We start from the raw sequence: 23,843 nt of genomic DNA on the forward strand, positions 1-23,843 counted from the left end.
TTTACAGAGAGGGTAACTGAGTCACACAGAGATTAAGTGTCTTTCCTAAGGTCATACAGCAAATCAATATGAGGATCAGAACCAGTCTCCTAACTACTAAGTCTTTACCTTATCCACTACACTAGAGTTTTGTTCAAGGGAAATTGCTTAACCCATCTTTGTTTTAGTTATTGCATTTGTAAATGCCAACTAAGAATTTTGCAAAGACAGATGAGCATTGTATGAGTTCTACAGCTGAAAAAGAACTATGGATACTGTCACATATCTGATTGAGCTCCACCTGTTGGAAACTCAGACGGCTTTGAGGGGATCCAAATGCTGAATCCCACATGCCCTTAGCTTTCTGGGGCTGGGCAGAATCCCTTGCTTTGGGCCTCTAAGTATGCACCTTATGTCTGATACCCTTCTGGACAGTGGGGACTCCACAGTCAAATTGCTTAGGCCCTGAAACTAGTGCCATCTCCCCCACGCCTATTGAGCAACAGTTGGACATTCCCTGCTTTTTGTCACCTGTCTCTGTTCTATCTGGGGATTCTTCTTCAAGTGTATGCGTGCCCAGTGCATTGTCATCAGAGATTTTCCCACAGCCATATCCCATTGGGGCTGTGCATGTGCCTTCTGCTGCCTCACACTATTGCATGATGATATAAATGGCAGAGCCACCCCCAACACCCATCAGTTCCTTTCTACTGCTCATGATGGTTGTTAGTTCTATCTTGCTAATGCAAGTTTTCTCTTGTTTGGGTATTGTATATAGTTGGTACTCATTAATACTTAATAGTTTTAGTGTTAAGATATTTTTAATGGGAAATTTCCTCTATTTGGGTACTTTTTTGTACTCTGGTTTCTGCCATTTGGATACTGGGTGCTGGGACATGCTTCAGTTCTCGGGCTTCAATACCTTCATGAAGCCAGTTAGTGACCTGCACTCCAGGTGCCTGAAGTGACTAGGAGAGGCTCATGTCAGATATAGGTGCCAAATCTGCAGGGACTTTAAGCCCGGAACTAAAAAGGATAGGGAGGTCAGACTAAAACACCTTCTGATGGAGGCAGCCCAGCTCCCACCCTCAGAGACTCCCTGTTCGGAGAGCTCCTCCTGTATTGGCAGAGTCTCAATGCCAATCTTCTCCAGTACCAAGGAAGAGGTACCGGAAGACAACATTGAAGGACTCAGTATCCTGGAGATCAAGGTCCATGGCACCAAAGTCCATCAAACCTGCTGGAAGGGAGGGTAGAGTGTACTCAATCCAAGGCTCTCCGATACAAATAACTTCTCAGACAGGGTCACTGACTCTAGCACTGGTACGAGCCCCGTTATGATCGTCCCCTAAGGCGGCACCAACTGGTTCTGGGATCCTGTCTTTGTTGGCTTAGTGGCAGCAAGAGGCTACCCCGATGCCATCAACCCTTGAAGCATATGCTATGGCATGTGACCAGCTGAATCTTTCCGTACTGGTTATGCCATGGTTCAAAAGTCATCTCACCTGGTACCGACAGTTACTCATCAGGGTTTGTCAATTTCTTTAGTTCAGTGTCTGGTACTGTGGGCACCTCCGGACACTCTACTACCTCTCTGTATGGTGGTGAACTCTCAGTTAACCAGAATTTTTGACTAACTGGCACCCCCCCATTCTCCCAACATGCTGGATAACAAAGCTTTTACTGTACTACTATCCATTACTCAGCTTAAGTTGCAAAGGGATGTGTTGTGGAACTAAAGGTTTAACTCCGCTGATGAATCATATGAGGTCAATATGGTTTCACTTCATGGAATTTGTATTTTCAATTTCCTTTTTAAAAACTTAGTCATATTAAAATATATTAGAAGATTAAGGTCGCAAAGTAAAGCATTGAGAAGTTAGGAAATTATACAATTAAGGTTGCCTGTGGGACCCTTAATTTAGCCTCCTTGTGCGTGTGGATTATTACACAGTCTTTAATTACATATGATCCCATATTATTTTTTTCACAGAAATCCTCTCTCATTCAGTGCACAGAGAGGTCAGTGCTCAAGGAATGACAGTGTTGTATAATGAATTAGTCTTGCTCTATCTCATTCATTCCAGAAGTTGGAAGGTGTGTAGCAAATGAGACAGAGAACTGGAGGAAGAGAAAGGGTGGCCTTGTGTTTGAATTATCCAAAATACTAAACAGCTAATCATTCAGTGAACTGCATACATCCTGTACACTGAATGAGGCAGAGGACCTCTGAAAAATTGAATATGTGATCAGGTGAGTATAGGTTATGTCATAGAGCATATGCACCTTAATATACAAGGACAACTCAGATTGGTCTACAGATTGCAAACTGGATTTCAACCCTTGCACTTTCATGACAAAATTCTCTGTCCCTGGTATCACAAACATTGTAGTGGTTCAGCATGCCCCCCTTACCTAATAGCATGCCAGCGTGTATAGCTGAATTTGAGGCAGCAATGTGCAGAATCTTTTCCCTCCCCTCTCCTCTCCTTCACCAGCCCAAAGTATTCTAGTATTCTTCTATTCTCCAGATGGGACCATCAATTAACCTACTTCCTTCTGTTGTTGTTGACCCTCCCCACAATTGCAATAGAGAAAGCAAACAGATGCTTCATCTTTGAGGTGATGCTCTCAGGAGACAGAAGTTGTGTGTGTGTCTATATATAAATTTATATAGAAGTTGTGTGTGAGACTATATATAAATCTATATACAAATTTAAATTTGTACTTTATCCTTAAGTGGCCCCCTGCACAAAGGTGGATGTCATCCTTGGATTCTAAGCTTGCTTGGGTGGTCTTCATACCTTTCTGTAAGGTGTCTAGCATGTTTAAGTCCAGTAGACTACTTGTGGAAGTAGCTGCTCACCAATTGCATGAGCAGTTCATCGTCTGGTCCTGAGTGAGTGGGATATACTGTACATTTCTTCGATTTTGTATTTTTATTGCCTCCATTACCAGAGTATCTGAAAGACCCTCACAATCTTTAATGTATTTATCTTATCCAGCACTATTATAATGGGGAATAAAAGTCTATAAATACTATTGTCTACATTTTATAGATGTGCAACTGAGGCCCAGAGAGACTAAGTGACTTGCCTAAGGTCATAGAGGAAGTCTGTGCCAGAGCAGGGAGTTTGAACCTAGGTCTCTTGAGTCCTAGGCTGGCACTTTAAGTGCTTGACAATCCTCCTTTTTAACATGGAATTTCTACCTTCTCAGGGCCAGTCTTTTTTCTGATGCTGAGAAATTAATAGAAGAGGTTAGGAAAACATCTTTGCTATATAAGTTAAAATTTCTAATTTGGAGATACAGCTGTCTTTTACCTTTCCCCACCTCTCTTCCTGCAATATAGCCACTGTAATTATGAAATCTTTTATAAATCCAAGCGTGCCAATGGCTGTCAGCTAATTCTCCCCCCCCCCCTTATGATAAACACACTAGTTCCTGTAGCTAAGAAGACTTGTATTACTACTCTGCTGTCCAAAGTCAGGTGTGTTCTCCCTCTGATGTTTTGACTATATTAACCTCAGTGTCTCTGAAGAAAACTATGAAGAGTTCTGCCTCAGTGCTAAAAGACCTATCAAGCCTATGCCAGAACTGTTACCAAATAACTTAGAATTATGCATCACTTAGTTGCTTCAGGAGAAATATGCCTATTGATGATAAGAAAAGCCTGATGATGCATTTACTAATTATGTCAGCAACAGTTTTTTGGAGCCATTTGTAGCTCTGCCCTTTGTTCATGTGACAATAGTAAACACAGTAGCCATTCCAGACTGATGTATAGAAAATTCAAGGCCATTTTACAGAGGATAATTCTAATTGTTTATTTTCAGGTTTAAATAAATATGATGTGGATTTATTTATTTACTTAGAATTGGTGTATATGTAGTGCTCTGGAAAATAGCCTCTAGTGTCTAATTAGTGGTTAGTGAACATAAAAAGATTTTGCAGTTCAGATAAGCAAACAAATAGCTTGCTAGAACTTTGTTATAGCTGCATCTCTCCTTCCCCCTATAGCATCAGTTGTCTTTACCAGAATGTAGTTGTTTGTCCATAGTGTGCTATAGCAGTCACTGCTGTATTGGTGCATATACAAATATTTGAGCAGCCACTCTGGAGAAATTCACTTTTTATTGTAGATGAAATTTCATACCATTCAGGGACCTCCCTGTCACACAGTGCATTCTGGGGCACCACTAACTGGCTGCCAAAAATTCAGATTAAAAGAAAGGAAAATACTAGGGTGACTTTACTAATAGCAAACCTCAAAATTGACTGAAAAGATTTGCCCATCTCTTATTAGTCCAAAGTTGAATTCAGATTTTGGTATTGCTTTATTACCAATACTCATGAAATTAATGTAAGGGCAGCATAGATTTTATGCTATCTCGCTAAGCAAAACCAAACCAAACCCAATAATGCTAATATTGCTCTCTAGTTTATTCATAATTAGATAGCTTGAGGAAATTTGTCAGGCCATAACATTCCTTTAAAAACTTGACTATGTGGCATTTGGGAGCAGGGCTTGAAACAACTATTGGAGAAGGTAAGGTACATTTTCTAAACAATACTAAGGAAAGGTAAGATGCTGTGCTAGGTGAGTATATGTCTTCAGCCTACTTGCCACAGCTTTTATGATGTCTTTTTAGAATTACCTAGGTGTTCTCCATCAGAGTCTCATGTCATACTCAAAGATTTATGTTCGATATAATAGATGGAAATGAATGGATATTGTCATCTTGTTCACTTTACTTGTTGAAGGGTAATGGTACTGTATAAGTCATTATAGCCTACCCATTTTGCTACAGTGTGTCTAGATTTGTGTTACTAAACTAAAATGAGCTGATCTACATATGCATTTGCCCTGACAACTGAATAGAAAGCAAGAAAGTAAAGCAGATTAAAAGAATGCTTGATATTTTTCTTGTTGTTTTTTATTTTAGCCAAGGATCCCATCCAAATGGGCCTTTCAGTACAAACCTACTGACAATACCAAAACAAAGATCATCTTCGGTGACATTGACTCATCATATAGGTCCCAGACGAGCTGGTAAGTTAGCAGTCTGTTATTCTACACATCTTGCAGCCTGTTGCTATGAATATGAGAAATTTGATTTAAATTAAACTCTCTTGTTTATAGGTGGTACTCCACACATTACAATAATCTTTGACATATTATTTTGTACATTATAACAGTGTAAGTTAGCATCAGTATGTAGCACATGCTTGAAAATAATTTTAATCTTATTTACTTCTAAGAATATTCAGAGGACATATTGAACATTATCTCAATACAAATCTAAAAATATTAATACAATGCTGTATAACTGGACAAAGTCTCTCTGCTACTGTATTAGCGCACACACCTGCAGGTCTTTTCAAGATATATACAATGGTTGTCACTAAATTTTTTTGCAAAGTTACTGTACTGTAATAACTATTATGTCATAATTTTTAATTCTTAGAATTATATTACTCTTGTTATTTGTATTACAGCTGTGCCTAGAGGTTTCAATTCAGAAATGGTCCCCATAGTACTGTGACGTGTACATACACATATTAAGAAACTGTCCCTACCTAGTAATGGAGCTTACAGTCCAGGGCCCTGATTTTGCTATAAGCACCATATAGACAGACTCCTGTATCCGTGGGACGCCCCAGTGAAGTCATGGAATTCGTTGCATGATCAAGCCTGATGAAAAGAGATTTTTAGCCTAAGAAAGGAGTTTACATGTTAATAATCTTTGTGGAATATGAGAAAATAGAAATATCATATGCTGCTATGTAGTAGCTTAGTAAGTGTTGAATTTAGTAATGACCAGTGTGTATATAATGTGTATTTCGTGTACCAGAGATTAGAATTGGTCTCTTTGCCCATATGAAATTAGAGCCTTAGTATGCTGTTCTTCTGCCAATTCCACCCATACATCTCTGATTTTACCATAATTTCAATAAGATATTAAACTGTGTAATGTAATTTTAAAAGAGAGACTTGATTGCCTGTTTAAAAATAAGTATACAAGTTTCATTGGGGATGCATAATTACTTTTTTCATTAAAGATATAATTATTCTTCAAATGTACTGTATATTTGTAAATCCATTCTTTTCACTGGGTTTGTCTAGTTTATTCACTGATTTTAGGTTCATTTAATTTTCCTAAACCCTAAGCAGCATACAAACTCAGGCCCTGCTCCTGCAACTTGTTGCATGTGGATAGACCCCTGTGCCTCTTATGGGTCAATTGCAGGATTAGCACCTTGGTGACATTATATACAGCATAAAATACTGTGTGTAATCCAATATTTTAAATATAAATTCAAAATACACTGAAACCTGTTAAGAACCACTCAAAGGATCATCAAAAGTTGATTGCTTTGCAAAGATGGCCTTCTAATAAGGGTGGTGCAATCCGGGGATACTTTGTCAATCTATTAAAACAGATTACTTGAGAAGGGTGTTCTTTTGCACAGATTGAACATTTACCCATTCAAACATTGTGGTTTTAACATATTAGATGAGAGAAAAGAAAATTGTAGTTTAATATATAAATTGAAAAAAATATTCAAATATGGCTGAATATTTACTAATTAAGTATCTCAATGATAAAATAGAACATTAAATGCATGCTTAATTAAGGGAAAACAGAATGCAGTATTACCCAATGTGGGAAATATGACATGTATAAATATATGCAGTGATGTCTTCGGTCATATATTGTAGTCTATTTTATATATATATAGACTAAAAACAGTTACGAGAACATTACTAAGGTTGCAAAATCAACCACTCAAACATTAGGAAATGCTGGGATTAAAGTTGTCTGTGCACTGAAAGAGGCAAGGGTCCTCTGGAACAAACAGTATATAATTATGTAATTAAAGTCTGTTATATAATGCATATGCACAAGGTGGCGGGAATTAAGGTTGCACATGGTATTTCCTAACTGTTGAGTGCTTGACTTGCAGTCTGATTAGTGTTTTTTTAATATTGTGTGTACATGTGTGTAATTTCCTCAATCTTTAAAAAAGCAAACTGAAAAAGCAAAAATTCTATCTTGTCATATCATATTGACATTCACATAGGTCATTAACAGGGCTGGAACCTTTAGATCCACCACACAGACCTCTGCCACTTGAACTAATGGAGTAAGTGATAGAAGTGGTAGGTTGGCATCTTCTGTGTGGACCAGCACTAGAGGATGATGGGGGCACTTTGCTAGTGGGTTTCACAGATATTTGCTGTCAGCAAATGAAAAGTGAGATTCAGGGTCTTGGGTTCTATTCCAAGCTATGGAGGGGAGTGTCCTCTAGTGTGTATGGACTCTTTTGCCCATCTGACCCCTACTGCCAAATCCCCTCCAACTTGTCCTTGTCCCAGTCCTGTCTCTTCCTCACCTTTGGCTCCTTGTCCCAGTACCATACTTTTCATCTGGGGGGAGGGATAGCTCAGTGGTTTGAGCATTGGTCTGCTAAACACAGGGTTGTGAGTTCAATCCTTGAGGGGGCCACTTAGGGATCTGGGGCAAAATCAGTACTTGGTCCTGCTAGTGAAGGCAGCAGGCTGGACTCAATGACCTTTCAAGGTCCCTTCCAGTTCTAGGAGATAGAACATCTCCATTATTATTATTTATTATATATATCTCAGTTACAGTATCCTTGTATATCCCTCACCCCTCTAGACTCCCTGTTGCAGTTCCAGTTTCCATGTCTCTACCCCTTCCCAACTCCCATTCTTCTTGTCCAGCCATTCCCAGTCCCCACCCCACTTTCTCATTTCCTTGTCCCCCGTTTCCTTATCCAGGCATTCCCAGCCCCCTCTTCCATCTGACTCTCTTCCCACTCCACATCTAGTCATTTCCCTGGTTCTTCCAGCTCACGTTCCCTGTACCTACTGGCTCCCTGTCCCAGTCTGGGTTTCTTGTCCAATCTCAATGTCCCTGCTTCCTCCAGCTCCTTGTCCCAGTCTCTCTGCCTAGCCAGTCCTAGTTCTGCCCCTATACTCAATTCATTATCAGATCCATCTGCCCTTCCCCCAGTCAGCCCCATATACCCCCTGCTTTTCATCCAGTCTCAATTCCCCCCCACACACACACACTGACCCTCCCATGTCCATTCATGGCTCCCAGTCTCAGTCTCCCGCAAACTTCCAGTTTCCATCTCTCCTCCCTGCCAGCCTCCAGTCCCAGTTCATCCTGCATGGCTCCTTGTCCCAATATACACCTTTTGCCCTTCCACTTAACTCCCCAGATCCGAATCTTGCCCCTTTGTATTCAAGTCAGGCAGTTTTCTCCTCCATGCTGCCTGGGTGCCAGCAGGGGGTCATTGAAAGTACAGGAAAGGCAGACTCCCTGCTTTGCCCCTGCATCCCTAGGCTGGAAGGAACATGCTCAGTCACACTGTGCAAATGGCGCATGTACAGTCTGATCAGCACTAGGAGCTGTGAGAGGCTTGAGCATGCTCAGTGCACAAAGAATACAGAGATTTTAGCTGCTAAATCTAAGAAGTCTACTGATCATATGGAAGCTGCAGTTTTTCAAAGGCTTATAACTTGGCCAAATTTTGGCGGATTTTCACAGGAACAGTGAAAGGCATATCTGTTATACAAAGCCACCCTCCTGCCAAATTTAAAGTCTCTGCTCCAGAGCATAGAAACGCTAGAGTTTTTAAAGTAAAGTAAAGGTCACCAGAATTTTTTAATGTTGCAAACAACTTATTTTTTTCTAGCGTCATTCTCAGAAAAAGATGAACTCTTATGGCTGAAATTTTCCATAAAACTCAGCCTGAGGCAGACAACCAGCATAGAAATTTTTCGTGCAAACAGTTACAGTTCAGCAAAACCACAAGCAACTGAAAACAGGGTCTTATAAAGGGAAGTGTAAGGGAAGCACCTCCTAACATAAGTATTAAAAACACATACATTAAAACCAAATTACTAAACAAAAAGTTAGGTTTTACACATACTTCTATATGAGATCTCCATTGAAAATCTATGAGGTTCAAATCTCTTCCAGAAGCTGATATACAGTTTTTATATGGAGAAGCTTAAACACTGAACAGAGCATGCACCCAACAAATTACTCAGATGTGCAGCCTACCCTGTATTGCTTGTTTATAAAACCAAAACAGTGAATAAATCTTGATGTCTAATATGTATTTAATAGTTTGATCCATCTATAGTATTTTTCACCTATCACTTTGTTCTTATTAAGCTATAGAATTTTCTTATATCTTTCATTTTGATCTTTCAAAAACATTGTTTTTTTAATGTAGTCTAAAGAAATGCTCAGTAAATTATTACATGTATGTTTTTGCAGGTACTTCCCCTAGCCTGAGTCCTGTTGGTTCATCTAGTCATGGTTCTATCTCCAGTGGATCCCTTGTCAGTCGGTCACCTGTAGAATTTCCTGATACTGCTGATTTTCTTACTAAGCCAAGTGTTAATTTACATAAACCTCTGGGATATACATTTAATTCTTCAGATTTTCAGCAACAAGTTAAAGCTTCTACAAGCTATACTTGTAACAGGTACTGTAAACCCTCAGAAGTATTCAAAAGTATAAAAGCAAATTGTTATATGCTGTAATTATCCATACTTTTATATGAAAAATCATACTAATTTCCTTTTTTCCTAAGGAAACTTGATAAAGCTGTGAAAGATAACTTCTCATACTAATTTATATCCATATGTATATGTAGCATCTGTTATCAGGAAGGGCTGTAAATACACTTTACATATTTCATTGCTCTGTAATTGAATGTGGCAACCATTCTGTACTTGGAGTTCTATACTATATGTTTTAGGAGGGGAAGGGAAACCCCATGTTTGGGAAATAATTCTATTCTGATTCAGTCACCTTTTAAATGACCAACACTACTTCTGGTAGCACAGTGAAGGTTACTTATCTAAAGTATTGGCCAGGCCCAATCCTGCTTGCTTTGAGATTTACCAAGGTGATATGACTGCAAGTATCTGAGTAATAGCATTGTAACTGTAGTATTTATACAGCAATCAGAAGTGGAAAAAAGAGAAATAAGCTAATATTGTTCCTTGTCTTGTTTATTCTGTAAGCTGTGGACATCAACTTCTCAAGCGTATTTCAACATCACAGTCAGAATCTGGTGCAGAATATCAAGGCAGAAAATCAGGTAGGATTTCAAAATATTCAAGTATTTGATAGTGCTTCACTGTGCTTTCTCAATAAATAAGCAATTTTAAAATTCCATATTAAAACTTTTCCTATACTTCCAAATAATTCATATGTATATCTTTTTAATAACCATTTTAGTGGATCCCTATATATCTGGTTTATTATCTCAATTTCTTGAGCTAGGATAGGAGATGGCATAGTCTTATATGTATCCTGTTCTTTAAAGATATGTTTTCTAATCAACTTCTGGCTTTATATTTTTGCAAGCAAATGGAGTTTTTAATGCTCTGTAGCTGGTTTTCTGAACTTTTAACATGTCACACAACAAACTGAACTTTCCTACCTCCTGACTAGCGGTTACTCTGTTGTATTAATTCAATTTCTATGAATAATAGGTTAAAATTCTACAGTGTAGCTTTTTCCACACGCTCTCCGTCAGGGAAGTTATTTTTGTCTTATGAAACTCTCCTGTTAAGTCTTTGCATGAAAACAAGATAGAAAACAAACAACTAATTTTCATTATGAAGAACCTGTTGAGGCCATCTGAAGAATTATTGGCCAGTGTGACAAAGCTCCGAGCCTGTATTGGTGGGTTCAGTGGCCTCAGAAGCTCGCTAAGGCCCTCAGTGTGATCTCCCTTTCTTAGTTTAGCAGCAAAGGTCACAGCTTATTGAGGTACTTTCATCACAGGCCAGTATGGGAGGTGGGAAGGTGGAATACCCACAGTCTCTGTTGCTCCTTAGAGCTCAGTAGGCGCAGTTCAGCCTCCTGCTTGGACCAAAGTCTGCTTCCTCTCTCAAGGGGATCTCTGTAGAGCATGGGGGGAAAGAGGGAACTGGGGCCCACCCTCTACTCCGGGTTCCAGCCCAGGGACCTTAATGGTAGCAGCTGTTGGCCAGCTTCCTGTTCACCGCTGACACTCCCTGGGCCACTTCCCCGTAATCCCCTTTTCCCAGCTTCACCCTTACCTCAGGCTTCAGCAACACTTCCTCTCCTCCAGTTCCTGTCACCTGGGCATCCTTGAGGGGACTGAAAGGAGAGCTTTTAAGCAGTATGAGTAGGACTTTGATTATTTCCAGCTGTCTCCATTAGCCTACGAGCCTTAACTGACCCTTTGCTGGTTAACTGGAGTCAGGAGCCTGCATTAGCCCAATGACCTTAACTGGTTTAATTGGCATCAGATGACTTGATTGACCTGGAGTAGCCTTTGTTTGGCTACCCAGGGAACAGTCCTGAGGCTGATATATTTGCCTTCCGCTACTCTTTTATAGCCTTCTGGTCTGAGTCCGTCACACCAGTTAAACTAGATTTACATCTTTGCACTGCTGGAGTGGCACAAAGCAGCCAAAGTGTACCAGTGATCTGGCCTGATTTTTGTGAAAATGGACTACACTTTACATTTTTTTCTGCTAGCGGACTTTAACCAGCTACCGTACTTCTCAAGGGACCAAATGTCAGTTGGGGATACCATATCACATTGCTCTCTGTCCATTCCCCGTTTCCTGCCCTTCCTACTTCACTACACCCTTTACCCCTGAAGAGGAGCTGAGGGAGGGGATTCATAGGAGCCAGCTATATCAGCTGTACCTCCAATGGCAGCTCATTCGTTTCCACCTCTTTCCCCAATTTAAAGTGGTTTCCACTCTCTTTGCTTGAGTGCCCTAGATACAGAATTTAAGAATAACGTGAATGCAAACTTGAAGTGGACTTGTGCATTCTATTCTTGATATACTGGTTTAGATGTTTATATCAAGAGAAATCTGTTTGGTTGTCCTCTTCTTTCATCCCTTCCCTTTCTATTATTCATTCCCCGATTTCTATTTTGTGTAGACTACTATAAAAAAGGTGGGTTTTACAACTGAACTCTGAAATCAATTTGACTAGAACTCATTCCAATACATCTTTGACTTAGTGATAAAATGTTTTACAATAATTTGTGTTTCTCATAAGTGCAGTTGTCTTCATGGATCATGAATGCAGAGACAGTCTGAGGGCTGTCTTCACTACCGGGGAGATCCACGCTGCTGCAATCGATGCAGCGGATGTTGATTTAGCGGGTCTAGTGAAGACCTGCTAAATCGACTACAGAGCGCTCTCCGGTTGACTCCGGTACTCCACCTCTACAAGAAGAGTAAGATAAGTCAACCAGAGAGCGTCTCCTGTCAATGCAGCGCAGTGAAGACACCACGTAAGTCAGCCTAAGCTACGTCTACTCCAGCTATGTTATTCACATAGCTGAAGTAGCATAACTTAGGTCGACTTATCCCAGTAGTGAAGACAAGCCCTAAGATATCCTTTCCATATTTCTTTAGGACCAGTATCTTGAGTTGGATTCAGAAGTGAACTGAGAAACATAGGAATATGCAGAGCACATACATCTATGCTACTTAGAAAAGAGCTTTAGTCACTCAGTCTTTCCCCTGTCCCCAGGCACCCAGGCTGGAGAAGTTGAGCACCACTCCTCTCTGCCATTCCAGCTCCCTGAGTTGGGGGGGGGGGGGGGGGAAAGCCTGAGCGTCTGTGTTTTCTTTCGGTCTGTCTGGCTCCGGAGCATTTTTTTTGGTTTCATTTGAGATTGAACCAATTTTTTTGAACTGCAAATGAAACAAAAAATCAGTTATTCATGAACTCTTTCAGACCAGGACCATATCTTTCTCTGTTGACAGTAAAATACCTAGCACCCAAAAGCATGCTAAATAGTGAACCATATCTCTGATTCTGTAATCTGTTTTCATTTACTTTTAGAGACGTGAGCATTACCTGCTTGTAATATTTTAATTCTTTTAAGATTACAGATTTTTAAAAATAATCACCCAGTCTTCTCCACTAAGTCTGTAGAGTATTTAGTGTCACATTTATTTAAACTCTTAAATTTGGTCAAAAAGGAAGTGCAAAAAGTGAAGCAATTAGCCGCTCATGTTTCACCAAAAGGGACATATAAGTATCTACAATGATAAAATGTAACAGTTAAGGAGTTTGATGCTGGAGTATTACAAACTTATTTACGCACATTTAATAAACAAATGTACATCCAATAAACAGGATGATGCAATAAGCACAGTGTGGTATAGTACAATGATTCTCCATCTCCTCTTTTGCAATGTGTCTAATGCATAGAAGGGGATGGAAAGGTTGGTTTGAGATTTTAATGAATGTGGAATTGTAAAATAATAAATGCTGTATTGTAAAGGATACAATTTGATGTTTAAATGACAAATATTTATTTGGGGGAATATTTATATAAAATATTAAAATTATCTAAAATACATCTTATATGTATCCATACTGTCCTCTAAGTTAAAACACAGGCTGATGAATGTAACCATCCCCATCTTCAGGGCACTCTCTTAATAGCTTGAGAAGAGAAAAGAAAAGATGGGCTTTGCAGAAGTCACAAGGTCAATAAATCTAACTTCTAGTGGGCCAAGGATAGGAGCAAGTAACAACTGATTGAAAATCTTAATTCCTGAATTGATTTATGAATAAGTTGTTGATAGTAATTGTGCACTTGTTATATTTAAGGTGAAGATGGAACCACTGGTATTTCAAAAGAGTCAGTCCACCATACAGAGGGATGGAAAGATGAAAGAAAAGAAAGCAGAGACTGCAGAAAAAAGTTGATAGAAAGTGACAATCAGCAAATGGCTCAAACACAGAATAACCAGCAATCTGATGTAAGCATAGAATTGAAGTAATACCCGCAATGTTGTATATTAATGTATTTCTTCATGGGTTTTAATATCATATTCTAAGGAGGTCCTTACTTTACATTATTGTATAAGAACCTTTGGAAAACAGTGCATCACTGGAATCCAGGATTCCAAATACTGGTTAAGTTTAGGAGTAAAATTTCAAAGTATACAACGATATTGTGACACCATTTCAAGGCAAAAAGGGTTGATGGGATAAAATAAGTGTGCAGAATAACTACAGCAGCACAGTGGAATGTAAAATGTTCTACAATACTTTATCATTTTAACGTCTATTTAAATACAAGTGACAAATTGGTTTTCATTCTCATTGTGGAAATGGTTCATTCTCTCTTATACAGATGAAACAGGATCCTTCATTAGAACTGATGATAACAGAAGATCATGAATCATTAATGGAGAAGATGAACAATTGGAATTTCCAAATTTTTGATCTAGTGCAAAACATGGGAGACAAATCCGGAAGGATCCTTAGCCAGGTTTGTTGCTGTTTTTGGTGTATGAGCCACAACTGAGGTGCAGTTTGCCAGTCTGTGTATAAATTAAGAATAGCTTGAAAAGTAGCAATTTTATTTTCTTCTCTTCTACCCTTCCATGTGTGTAGACAGTAAGAATTGCTTATTTTGTGGGAAACTTACATCAAACAGTGGGTTTTTTGCATTTTATTCTGAATACTGTGAGGGTATTGATAATTCTTATTTTATATGGGAGTGAGTTCTGTAGTCTTAACTCCAGCTGCAACGAAGGGCTCCATCTCCTGTCAACTGTTTCATGTTTTTTGGTGGAATGTAGCTGTCATTGGAAGTCACAGCTGAGATGGGAGAGGCAATCTTTCTAGGAACCTTTTCTGTTTCTCCCATAAACAATATTATTCTTTCTTCCATGCTGCCTCTTACATAGAATGCACTCCCTGACCTAATTCATAAGGCTACTATTTCTTCAAGACTCCACTTCCACTGTGAAGTCTATAGGAAGTCTGCCAGCCACTAATGGCTAGGCTGAGGACAGTCGGTGATAGCTGATAGCAGATTTTATTTATTCTCTTATTGATGTATTTATAAAAGAAAAACAATCTTTCAGATGATTTAGTACTGTTAAGTTGTGCATTGGTTAAACTGTAGAACCGTGTGATCTTCTCATAGTTATATTTCTCCCCTCTCCCCTTTTCCCTCCTATTGTTTATAACACCCATTTATTGTATCTTCCTTGCATTTGTTTCAAAGATAAGCTCTTTAAGTTAGGGACTTGTGCTATATTGTGCATTTGTATAGCACCTAGCATATTAATAATAATAAAATATGTAATAGTGCCACAGTAATGGCACTGTCACTCTGTTCTAAACCTCTGAGAGAGTCATAACTTTCTTAGATATTTTCCTTTTAGACTGAAATTGGCAGTCCAGATCTTTTGATGCCTCAGAAATGTCCTCACCATTCTGATTTACCTTCATCCCAGTTTCCCTAACGAAGGAAATTGGTATCAGCCTAGGTATAGAGACAGGAGTGCCCTTGGAGAAGCTAGAACTCAGGGGGAACTTCTTGCATAGCTTCTTGGGTTAGGATGAGGACACTGGAACCTGTTGAATGTGATTCTTTAAAGGTATATGTACTGCATTCCTAAAAGAGAGGTCCAGTGAACAGTTTATAGGGGGAAGGAAGGCTGCAAGAGGAACCTTTATCTATTTTCTCCTAGGAAGCCTGACGGATCTCTTAATCAAGTCTATACTTGAAAGATTGTCTAAAGCATTGGTGAGCAACCTTCGGCCTGCGGGCCGCAAGTTACCCACCACTGGTCTAAAGCTTTGGGATGGGGACTGTTTGGCAACTGTGCTCCTCAGTAATAGAAAACAGTATAATTTTTCTAGCATAGCATGCATAAAAGATTAAAGATAGGAAAAGAAAGTAAGAAGGTGCATTGGGGTCATTTCAGTAAAGAGATATGCAGATTTTTTTTCCCTTTGATTTCAAGAGCGTGGTAAGATAGGTGTCTGTTTTGATGGAAAGAATTCCAGTATACTGTATTAATAGCACATTAGTGCCCAATGACTCATTTTTAATGAAGCATCAACTAAATTTAATAATTTAACAATTTTAATGGTATACTTAAAAAATATAGCAAAATATTCTTAAAGTAGAATGAAGCTAAAATGATTAAACTTTGACACTTTCAAACGAAAATTAATTTTAATATGTATTTAGGTGACATACACCTTGTTCCAAGACACTGGCTTGTTTGAAATTTTCAAAATTCCAACACAAGAATTCTTGAATTACTTTCGTGCACTAGAAAATGGCTACCGAGATATTCCCTGTAAGTAATGTCCAACTACACTATATACATGTATTCCTTTATAACAAAACATGTAAGTATGTTTACTTATTATTTTACCCAGAATACTACAGATAGACAGTGTCTAATCTTAATGTTACCGGTATGGTAATTGGATTGTTTTTAATAAATCTCTTGTCTCATAATTTATAAAAAGTAGACCTACAACAAAAGATTTGGTGGACTCCAAAATTGAGTCTGCTCACATTTAGTTTGAATATAATCTGGTAAAATGTTCATGAATAGTTCAGGAAGTTTTCAGATTGAGCCTGATCCAAAGTCTTTTGAAGTCAGTAGGAGCCTATTCATTGACTTCAGTGAGTTTAGATCAGGCCTGTTAGGAATATAAATGCTTATTTATTATGCTAACCCTTAATTAACACTGCTATTCTTTTGTGGTAAAAGGAACATTCCTCCATACAGCCTAAACTTTTACTCCATTCTGTGATTTGTTCAAGACAATTAAACTTTTTTTCTTGTGCTATATACATGTCACGGCTGGGATATCAGTAAGTGGTGACAGCAGCTTGAATTTCAAAATTGATTAACAGTCATTTAATGTATTTTAAAGATATTAGCACAAGTTTTCTGGTCTTTCTGTTTATAGATGTCATTTACTTCAAAGTCATGTTATTCTTTGAATCTGTGTGCATGTGGATCCCACTGGCAGTGTGCATTCAGAAGTTTTATCAGCAGTATCCACTAGGGGTCAAACATGCACCTTCATGCCCTCCCCCTCCTCTCCTAAGGCATAAAGGGAAAGCAACATTGCCCACCATTCAGTTCCTTCTAACCACTCCTTGGCAGAGAGTTGAAACAACATAATGTCCTTCCTTAGTATAGCTAGTTTGTTGTTACTGTAAACTTTTGATTTAGTTTTATCCATTGTATTTGATAGTGTAGTGTTTACTCTATACCCTGTTGGCAAAAATAGTAATCACCATCATAATAATAATAATAGATTTTAACTAAGATAAGCTGCTACCACTGACTGTTATTTTGAGAACATTCCAAGTGTAGTTGAAAGGCCAACAGAAACACTCTCAACTAATCATGATTGTTTGATATCACGAAGCAAAAAAACTTCCTGTGCAATGGATGTATCAACCAGAAAGTATGCATCCTGCAAGCTGAGGGTACTGAAACAGTCTTGAAGAAGGTATGATAGATGCGAGAGCCACCATGTGAAATTTGGCATGGATAATATAAACATTGAAAAACCTGAGCTATGGTACAGGCCACCAACTCCCTTTCTTTTTCTGAATAAGGAAAATAAAATCCTTTTCCCTTGAAGCCAGAGGCACTGGCTCTGTTGTGTCCAGCTGTAGTAGAGATTCTGTTTCTTTCTGCATGGGCCTCCCATGCAAGTAGTCCTGAAAAGGGGAATGGGTGGGTGGGTGTGGGGAGACATTTTACGGAATTGGAGGGTATACCCCTCTTGGATCACCTGCAAGACCCAGTGGTCTAAGGTAACTGCAGCCCAAGCCTCCTTGAAGAAAGAGAGATGGGAACCAAAAGGAAGGTAAGAAAGGTATCAGTCCACAAAGTCTAGAGCAGTATCCTCAACTGAAGCATTAAACTGTTGTTTCTGAGATTGAAATGGCTGGGTAGAGGACAATGAAAATGGCTCTCTCTTTTGATACCTTTACCTCTTTCTCATCTGATCAGGTGGTAAAAATAATAATAAGAGGTGTAAAAATAAGAGGAGGTGGCTGGTTGAGATCTCTGTCTAGAAGAAAGCTGACATTTATAATGCTTCCTTCTAAAATTGGGGGTATATAGTCCCAGAAATCTAAGTGTGGTTCGAGAGTTCTTCAAGGAGTGCACAATGTGTCATCCCTTTTTTAATTAAACAGCTCTTTCCCATCAAATGGTAAGTCTTGCACTGTTCTTTACACCTCTTTATGGGTACCCAAGTAGATAACCATGAGTCTCTCCTCATGGTAACACCTGTAACCATCAGACTTGGTCCTGTGTCAGCTGAGTCCAAACCTGCCAGAAAAGAGGTCTTAGCAATTAGTTGTCCCTCTAAACAAATTAATTTAAATTCCTCTTTGAGATCTGATGGTAGTTTGTCCATGAAATCTGCTGTTCTGTACCACTAGATATAATTATACTTGGCCAGCCTAGCTTTATAATTTGCAATTCTGACCCAAAGACAAGCAGAAGAATAACCTTTTGGCCAAATAAATCTTATTTTTTTTGGCTCTTTTTCTTCGCAAGTAGACTTTATCTGTTTGGGCTTTTCATTAACCACAGTATCTACTAAGGATTTTGGTGCCAGGTACATACAGAAATACCCAAATCCCTTTTGTGGGGGGACTTAGTATTTATGTTCAGCCCTCTTTGAGGTCACTGTGATAGATGCCAAAGTAGCCACAAGTCCTTTGTGGGTTCAAAGATTCTTTCATTAATAGGATGAGCTATTCTGTTTTATGAAACTGGTTGAAGAATATCAAACAGTTTGTGTGTTTTCTAATGGACCAACTCCAAAGACACTTCAAGACATTCTGCCATTCTCCTTAAAAGCTCCTGATAAGCTTTAAAATCATTTGCAGTCAGGGGAATGGAGGAGACAACAACTTCATCCAGGGAACATGAGAAGCCCCTCAGAGATGGATTTTCTTGTGTTGTTGTAGCCATGTTGGTCCCAAGATATATGAGAGACAAGGTAGGAAAGGTAATATCTTTATTGGATGAACTTCTGTTGGTGGAAGGTGCAAGTTTTCAAACTACACAACATTTTTCTTTAGGTCTGGGAAAAGAAATCAGAGTGTCTGAGCTAAATACAAGTTGGGACAGATAGTTAAGCATAAGAGATAAATTTTATAAGGGGTCACTTGAGATGGAATGGGCAATAAGGGTTAGATTGTTATGCAAAAGGGGTTGGACGTGAGCCATTAAGGGTTAGCATGAAGGTGCATATGTTACAGATTGTTGTAATGAGTCACGAAACCAGTATCCCTGTTAAATCCATGGTTTTTAGTGTCTAGGAGTGTTATGAATTTAAGTCCCCAGGCTTGCCATTCGAAGATGTTGTGTACGTTTCCTTTGAGGACAAGTATTGAAAAATAAGATATGGAGTGATCACTTTGTGAAAAGTGTTTGGCCATGGGTGATATGGTATTTTTGTCTTTTATCATTTTTCTGTGTGAGTTCATTTGAGAGCATAGTGATTATCTGGTTTCTCCCAGAGAGGAGTTGTTGGGGTATATGATGCACTAGGTATGGTATTCCACATGTTGTGATAAGCATGTGTAGGACCCATGAATCTTGATAGGTGTTTGTAGGAGGTATTTATCATTGTAGCAGTGGAAGTATGTCTGCAGATTTTGCATCTGTTGTTCTGGCAGGGTCTGGTGCCGCTTTGAGTTGGTGTGGCCTGGTCTGTGGGGAGCTTGCTTCTGATGATGAGGTTGGCGAGGTTGGGGGGGTTGTTTGAAGGCCTTGAAGAGGGGTTCAGAAAAGATTTCTTTCAGAATGGTGGGTGACAACTAGGTGTCTGTGGTCACTGCGGTTTTCTTTTCTTTATTGAAGCAGGTTCTCACAGTTTATGGGTGGCCCATTCCATGATGCAATCTACTTCTCTGGCGAAATGTTTGCATTTCTCCTTCGTCCTCTGCAGAAAGTGATTATTGAATCTCAGAAACAACCTGCCCTGTGGGAGAAGGGACAGACCTCTGAGGCAATTTAAATTCAGGTCTTGGGTGTGAAGCCGAATGATGACTTGGTGTTGAGGACAAAGAGGCCAGTATGGCCAGTGTTGACAAACATATGGGTAAAGCATATTAAACCAAGATGATGGACCCCAAAGAACGAAAGATGGCTCTTGTGGCAGAGCCCAAAATGCAGTGATTCTAGAGGCATCTCCTCTGTTACATTCACTATCCCTCGATGGAGCCGATGAAGATGGTTGACACTCTGGGGACTAGTCTTAACTGGAGGCCTGTGATGACGAGGAGGAAAAAGAACCTTCCAAAAGACGATCTGGAACTGGAGGTGCTGAGGTATGGAAAGATTTCTCTGATCCTCAATGTGAGGTCTCAATGAAATCTTCATGACAGGCATTCGGTGTTCATGCTATGGTGGACATTTTTGACTTGCCCAATATAGGAGAGAAGTACAGTAAAGGAGACTCTGGTATCAGCTGTGCCTGTAAAGGAGTTACTAGCAGATGATCCCTGTACCGAGTGTAGGTAGCAGATATCTGATTTCCTTTTGCCCATAACCATCTACCTCGGTACTGTTTGAGTCCGCGCCTGCTCTTTGATGCCTTTTGAGCTGGTGCCAAGGAGTCAGACTCTGTTCACATTAGTGCCAGGTGTTTTGCTGGTGCCAATATATAATGCCGCTTTGATTGCAATACTATGCAGAACCGTATTGAAGAATCCTTTGATTGTGTTGACGAACTCAGGTACTAGAAAAAGATGAAGTTGCACATGGTTCTGACTTGCTTGTGACCACTTTAAATGAGTTCCTCGGTACCTGTACCTCTGATTTCTTGTGCGGTTCTGGAGACAGGGACTATTGCCAAGAGGATGGTTTGGCAGTATACTCCTTACTCACAGGCAGCCAGGGTGTCTGACTGTTCTAGTGGTTTTGTAATCTGAGATTTAGGGTTCTTATTAAATGAATGAGTTCTCTTTGAGCCTTTGGAGCCAGGAATCACCTCACTTCTTGTTAGGCACTAGAAGTCTGGCTCTTTGGCAAAGCAACCAATGGCATCTTCAGCGGGTCAGTGAATAAATAAAATGCACTATTGGTCTGCAGCTTCACATACCTCAGATCACCTCTGAGTCTGATGCAACTTTCATGGATTTCTCTGTGAGAAAGAGTTTTTTAATCTTGATTCCCTGGATTTTTGAGTGCACTTTTTAAATACTCTACAGATTGTGCACTTAGATGTGACTCTCCCCTAAATAATATAGACATTTGTCATGTCCTTCCTTGAGGGGAATTACCATTCTACATGATAGGCATGGCTTAAAGCCAGGTGTTTAAGGTTCAGGCATAAAGACTAGACTTGGTACCACAAAAGCCTAAAGCCTAACTAAAACTAAAACTTGCTAAAAAAAAATTTTGTTGTTGTTGTTATTTGCTGACAGGCTATGAAGGGACTACTACACTATATATTAAATACAGTGGATATAATTAAATGAAAATTTGACAGTAACAATAAACTGTACTAAGGAAGGACACCATGTTGTTCCAACTCTCTGCCAAAGGGTGGTTAGAAAGAACTGAGAGGTGGGCAGGGTTACTCAGCCTTTTATGCCCCCGGAAATGGAGCATGAGGGCATGAAGACTGCTGATAAAACTTCTGAACATTTGTGCAGAGGGCATATGCACACCATGAATGGGATCCACATGCATGGAACATCTCGAAGAACAACGGTTACGGTAAAGTGTAAGTAACCTTTTTCGGGGGGATGGGGAGGGAAGGGATTTTCTTCTGTCTCTTGATAAATAGGAAGTTAAGTATATTATTATGAACCTAACAGTGACATATTGATTCTGCAAACATCTCTCTTCCATAGTTATCCTTTTTATTAGGCTAAGATGAAAAGATCCACAATCCCTAGAAACAAATGAACTTGTGTATATGTTTGAGATAGGTAGCTCTCAATAATAAATGCATCATTTGATTAAAGGTAATTTAGTAGCTATTTTTGTATTATTGTCTTTATAAATACATTTTTAGTCCCAGCACTGGGCAATTAAAACACAAAACACAGTTCACATTAGTTTTATAGTTCATTTCACTGTTCCCCATGTATAGTCAATCAGTTTCTCCTATTGTATGGGTGTTTCACACAACAGAGGAGATGACATTTTTAATAGAAAAATATAATTCTAAAACCACAAACTTTACTTACACACACACACACACACACACACACACACACATACATAAAACAAGATAATTCTGAGGTGAAAGTATTTGTTCTTCTTTGAATGATTGCACATGTCCGTTCCACTGTCGATACATGCATGCCTTGTGCACAATTATTGAAGATTTTTCCATCAGCAGTACCCATCGGGGCAGCATGAGTGCCCTCTGGTGCTTTGCACAAGTGCAAACAGATATAAAGGGCTATGCTGCCCCCCTAACACCTCTCAGTTCCTTCCTATCACTGGTGATGGTTGTTGGATCTGTGATCTTTGCATTTGCAAGTCTTCCTTCCCTTCTTGTGTGTATTTGGTATTTGTTGTGTTAATTTAGTCTAGAGTAGTGTATTTGGTACACAGTTAGTGACTAGAGTAAGTTTAGCTTACTTCTTAGTGAAGCTCAGTCTCCAGTGCTCATTTGGGTACTGGGTCTGGTATCGGACTCATGCCATGTTCTGCCAGCTTCAAGGCCTGTCACTATTGTGGCAAACTTATGCCTGTGAGTGATCCTCTTCCCAACTACCTTAAATGGCTGGGGTAAGTGTATGTTGATTACAAATGTCACATTTATAGAGGGTTCAAACCTCATTTGATAAAGGACATGGCTGCCAGGTTCATGTACTTACCCATGGAGTCTGCATTTCACGCTCCATTGGAACCTTCCTGCTGAGAACTGGTACCGAGCATGTCTGAGTCTGCCAGGAGTACTCTGCCTGTTTGATTTGAATCTATAGGCAGACATTCTTCGGTATCAAAGAAAAGACTTAATAAGTCCTTGAAGGACACAGTACTGGGGCCTTCAAAATCTTCAGGCCAGGCACCAAGTGGAGGCAAGGACACTGATGGGCACTCAAAGAAGAGGTACCCCCAGATAAAGGCACCCCCTGTGTGAAAAGAGTGATTGTTGACTCTGGAGCCCAGGAAAGGCCCATTGAGACCGATCCCAAGACCAGCACAGCTAGCAGTACTGCAGGGTCAGGAGCCTTTGGCAGTGCCTTGTGCACCCAAGACATTTGAGGCAACATAGGAACTACTGAACTTCTTGATACCCGTTTCACCCACAGTGCAAGACTCCTGTCTAATACTAGGATCGGATGTGTTAGATCCTTCAGTGCCAGTTCCAGCCCCGGTGCACCATTTGGCACTGGTTGCTGCTGCTGTTGGTGCATCTCAGTGGCTTCCATAGAGGGGGAATCCTGCAATGATCTTGCTGGTGCCTCCATCACCAGCCTCGCAACTGGTCTCCCCAGTACCAAGGGAAGGAGCTCCCCCGTGGCCAGAGGAAGTGGACTCTTCTTCCTCATCGTACTCTGAGGTCTGCTCCTATGCTTCCAGACCCAAGCAACCCCAGCAGCCCTAGTGAGGTGCCTACCCTCCATGGTTCAGATCTCAACCTAAAGACCAATGGCCAGCATATAGGTAGGTCCTGTCTCAGTATCAGTGGCCTTTTGGAGCTCTTGGGGCTTCCCCCCATGCTCTGTGACATCCCCGCTCCCGTCCCACCCTCCCACATCAAGTAAGCACTGGGAACATATGCACCAGGGTCACCACTCCCACTGTTCCGGTACCAGGACTGGTACCATGCCAGGGAAGTTGCTTACTCGGGACTCTCCTGTGCAGAAGTTGGACTAAGGACCTCCTCAACAGCCATTAGCCTCTTCATCTTCATTTCTGGATGTGGTGGTAGTTGCGGAGTCTACCTCGCCTCTGTCAGATGACTTCAAGGCTCATCAAGACTTGCTAAAAAAGGGTGGATGCGTCTGAAAGAGGTGCAAAAAAAGTCTCA

The 23,843-nt window shown here is 39.9% G+C and overlaps 1 protein-coding gene across 1 annotated transcript in view; it reads left to right on the forward strand.

Annotated features, from left to right (window-relative positions):
- Positions 1-23,843, forward strand: part of PDE3B (phosphodiesterase 3B) — a 288,545-nt gene that overhangs the window by 222,998 nt on the left and 41,704 nt on the right. Inside the window, exons 5-10 of the mRNA XM_065402627.1 lie at positions 4,926-5,032; positions 9,297-9,507; positions 10,052-10,128; positions 13,653-13,804; positions 14,182-14,319; positions 16,039-16,150. Of these exons, the coding sequence (XP_065258699.1) occupies positions 4,926-5,032; positions 9,297-9,507; positions 10,052-10,128; positions 13,653-13,804; positions 14,182-14,319; positions 16,039-16,150 (797 nt within the window). The remainder of the gene's footprint in view (positions 1-4,925; positions 5,033-9,296; positions 9,508-10,051; positions 10,129-13,652; positions 13,805-14,181; positions 14,320-16,038; positions 16,151-23,843) is intronic.

The sequence above is a fragment of the Emys orbicularis genome, chromosome 4 (assembly GCF_028017835.1).
Source record: "Emys orbicularis isolate rEmyOrb1 chromosome 4, rEmyOrb1.hap1, whole genome shotgun sequence".
NCBI lineage: Eukaryota > Metazoa > Chordata > Testudines > Emydidae > Emys > Emys orbicularis.